Here is a 4,450-nt window from a genome sequence, read left to right as displayed (position 1 = left end):
ACCGTGTCTCACATAAATTCATGCTCGAGCAGACGACTAGAATGTGGTCCTCTTTTAATTAAGACAAATACAACCCATCACAGCCAAAATAAAGGTTCTTTTCGTAAATATGAATAGATTCTAATCTACAAAATCGTTCCGACGACTTCCAAAAATGTCGTGGATCATCATCATTGAAGTAGTTTCAGTAGCACACCGTTTACTAAATACATGTTACTATCCTCTTTATGCACATTTGCTACATCTTTAGCGCATTCGTTTTCATTTTTTTTATTGATTTTTCCTTTATATGTGTGTGTACGCACAGCGCTTCCACATTATATATATATATATATATATATATATATATATATATATATATATATATATATTTATATATGTATATGAAATATATATATATTTATATATGTATATGAAATATATATATTTATATATGTATATGAAATATATATATATATATATATATATAATATAATATATAATATATATATATATATATATATATATATATATATATATATATATATATATATATATATATATATATTATATATACATATATATATAATATATATATATAATAATATATGTATATATATATATATATATATTATATACATGTATATATACATGTATATATAAATATAAATATATATATATATATATATATATATATATATATATATATATTATATATACATCTATACACAAAACAAAACAAACAAGCACAGACATGCCACCAACGGAGAACGAAAGAAGAGGTTATCACATCGGTGCTTAACATTCACACCGATGAAGACAAATTAATGATGATTATGAGGTTGACAAACTGCGTAGTAATTACTGTGCTCGTCGGAGTAATAACGATAAACGAAATTATTAGGAGGATATGAGGTGAAACTCCTAAATTCACAATCGTTCTGACCAAAATAGCTTTGCCCTAAACTGTTAATTAACGTGGAATCGGGATGGCGCGGTTCAGAGCCGTAAGCCTCTCTGTAGTCACTCATGCTGTTAACGTCCATTCTACTTTCAGCTTTCATCTGAGTGCTGTTATATCTCGGCTCCGGTTGCATGCATGTCAATTTCTGGCCAATGTAAACTTGGTATGACTCAAGCCCTGATGCATACTGCTGATCTTGATGTATGTACATCGTATTCCGGTGTGCATCAACGTAGAACGGCGTGTACATACGATTGTGATTCATATACGCACTATCCTGATACAAGTACACTTGATCCTGATACACCTGATCCTCTTGTTGAGGGTAAGGAACACCGCTACTCATACTATGGTTTGCTGTAATGAAAGGCTCACCATAACTCGACTGAACGCCAGTCTCCTCGACGATATACACGGTACTTGTATTTTCTTGTTGACTAGGCTCTTGAATAAAGCACCGTGTCGGATACACTCTCTGGTCGTGCATATATGAATCAGGGTTTTCCGTCGCCGCCATCTCCTTCATCTCACAAAGATCGTTATCGCTGTAATTTAACTCCAGAGTCAGAAACTTCTGAGGTTCGAGACCCATGTCACTGCTGAGATCCTCAACCTCTTGCTTACAAACAGCACCAATTTCATCGCCTGAAGTCGTGCTCACAACCACTTCGACGCAGCTAATGTCGTCGTTACCTGCATAGAACAACATCCCTTCTGAAGCTCGTTCTTGCGCGGGCACTTTCTGAGAGAGATCTTGCGGTACGTCTTCATCTTTCACCCGCGTAGCTTCTGTGTTTAGTTGTGTTTCCGGATCACCCTTCGAAGCATCTTTTTCACATCGACCGTTCTCCTCTTTCGTTCTCTGACGTGTTCTTATTCGATATTCTTCTTTTGATGCTTTCTGGCTAATATTGTCTGTGTGGACGTGCTCTTGAATATTCGTCATTTCTTCACTCTTATCTTCATATACATCAACATCTATAACTGACCTCCTTAGCATACTTTCGTTTGTTCGTTTGTTCGATTTTCCTGAGATTTCTCCGCGGTGCTTCTTTTTGCTCTTCTTTGGCTTCCCCGATTCCGACAAGCCTTGATCCCTATGACTAGAACTCTTCTGCTGAGCGTTCTTCTTATGCGTGAGTTCTTTTGTCTGTTCAATATCCTGATTAGTTCCGGTCTCGTGACACATCATGGATAGAGATAACCTATCAAAGTTATGGGACTGTCCCATTTGTTGTGGGAACATTTCTCCAGAATTTGCTACAGGATGCTCCACGCTTGAGTTGTTGGTTTGTCTGCCCTTTCTATTAGGTTCTCTCAGTGCTTCTCCGTCAAGTTTCTTTGGTTTTCTTTGAACACGACGGTTTAACCTCTTATAACTTCGTGCCTTTGGCCCGCTGTCGACTGGAAGCCTTTGTGAGAAAGCCTTCCCTGCGTCTCGTGTTGGCATTTCTTTCTCTGAATCTTCTATATGTGATTTCTTGGAAACTTTCTCAGGTGTCTTTCCCAGGGGTGCCGTTTGCCTATGTTCATTACTGACTTTGCTTGCTTCTGTTATATCATGCTGTGGACTTGACCTAATAGCTTCATGTTTGGATAAATCTAGAGGATATTGATCATGCGGTATATTATCAGAATCCGGTTTCACATTCTCAATAATCCGTCGACTTGTAGATATCTGATCTACAGGCGAATTTTTAATAGATAGCACAGAAGCTTTTTCTAAAGTTTGTGTAGTCTGACTTAAAGCTTGATTTCTTCCTTCAAAGTTCGATCCCGAAAATATCTGCTCAGAGAAAGAAGGAAAAGTTGGCTTGGTTTCATACAACCTTATATTTAACAAACTTGGCAGTTGTGGCTGTTTTTCATACGTATGTACCACAGTATTGTCGTATCCAGTGTATTCTTGAATTCTTTCTTCAGCATGTACAATCTGATCAGCATTATGGACATCCGATTTCTGCTGCACATGCACAAAAGGCATTTTTGCGTGGCGGTGGTGAATCTCCTTATTCTCTTCCTGATGGTTTCGCTCACGACTTGCAACCGAGGTGGTCTGTCTTTCTTCAATAACATATACCGTAGGTAAACTCAGTTTTTCAACATGTTTAGTAGGAATTTCTTTTCCTGCATGCTGATGGTTCGTTTTTTCACTCACATCTTTATCTAAAATGTCTTGAGTCTGAATGGCTGACACAGATGTCTTCTTTTTGCCTCGTCTTGCCTTCTTTGACTTTACCGTTACCTTCTTCCTTTTCCTTTTCTTCATCCGTTTGGATGCTTCCCCGTTAGGTTGCTTTAGCAGAAACCATTTCATGACATTGTCTGGCCACATTGCATGTCGATCATTATCTGTACTCTTGTCAACTATCAAATCACTCTCTGGCGTATTGTACGTATGGTTAGTATATTTATAGTCGCTTGTCTTCCATTTTGATTCAGATCTAGGTTGCTGAGTGGAAACATTCGTGTACTCAGATAAGGGCTTGTCTGCTTCACATGCTTCATCCCTGAAAAGAGTCTGCTGGTTGTCTGCTTTGGCTTCGGGTTCCAAAATGGTTTCAGAATTTTGGTCGATTTTGTTCTTGTTTTTAACTTCACACTCCACGGCACTAGCTTGAGGTACGTGGACCCGAGGTTTCTCTTCCTCTTTACACTTCAGTGACTCAGACGGCAAGGATATGTCTATCAAATCATTCATCAACTTTAACTCTCCTCTAAGTTGTCCCAAACGGGTAGCACGCTTCTTCCTTCTTCCCTTGTGTTTTCTGTCACCAGGTTTACTATGCAGTTTCAAGTGGATTTTAAGCGAACCGCTCTGGGAGAAACATTTCCCACAAAGTTTGCACTCGTATGGTTTTTCACCCGTATGGACTCGGAGATGGCGAGTCACTTTGGATGACTCTTTGAAACGTTTCTTGCAGATTTCGCACTGGTAAGGTTTTTCGCCTGTGTGGATTCTCTTGTGACTCATTAGAGCAGACGACTGGGAAAACCTTTTCTTGCAGGTGTCACAGGCATACGGCCGGAGTCCTGTGTGTATTCTAGCATGGACTTTAAGGTAGCTCAGTTGGAGAAATTCCTGTTTGCAAACATTGCACATATACTTTGCAGCCCTTTTTTTCTTTTCATACTTGGCTAGAAAATCTTTTTTGTACTTATAGTTTCTGAATCGCAGTCTTGGTAGTGATGGCTGTATGAGCTTATTCTGGCTGCGTGGTGGAACGCGTCGATCCCTGAGTGGAGAGGTATCAATGACCAAAGACTTAGGGGAAGAAGAGGGGGACTCATCATAAGCCATAGGAGGTCCGTCTTCATCGTTCTCACGGGCGCCAACGGAACTATTCCTTCTGAAGTAAGATCGCGTAGCTGCTCCCCCATTCCTGGTCTTCCTTCTCGTGTACCTCTTTGCTCTTAGCTTTACTGGCAGGTCTTCGTAATCGCTTGAATCGTAGGAATCGGTGTCTTTTGTGTGACTTTTCGCGTGCGCTTGTAGTTTGCACGACC

The 4,450-nt window shown here is 39.3% G+C and overlaps 1 protein-coding gene across 2 annotated transcripts in view; it reads right to left on the bottom strand.

Moving 5' to 3' along the window:
- Positions 1 to 679: 679 nt before the first annotated feature.
- Positions 680 to 4,450, bottom strand: part of LOC122253159 (uncharacterized) — an 8,043-nt gene continuing 4,272 nt past the window's right edge. For both annotated transcript variants that reach the window (XM_043015977.2, XM_043015978.2), the window contains exon 4: positions 680 to 4,450. This exon is cut by the window's right edge and continues 336 nt beyond it. In XM_043015977.2, the coding sequence (XP_042871911.2) occupies positions 804 to 4,450 (3,647 nt within the window). In that variant the 3' untranslated portion in view covers positions 680 to 803.

The sequence above is a fragment of the Penaeus japonicus genome, unplaced genomic scaffold (assembly GCF_977035675.1).
Source record: "Penaeus japonicus unplaced genomic scaffold, GWHDUDI00000001_assembly GWHDUDI00000011, whole genome shotgun sequence".
In the NCBI taxonomy this organism is placed as follows: domain Eukaryota; kingdom Metazoa; phylum Arthropoda; class Malacostraca; order Decapoda; family Penaeidae; genus Penaeus; species Penaeus japonicus.
This window is presented reverse-complemented; position numbering and strand designations above follow the sequence as displayed.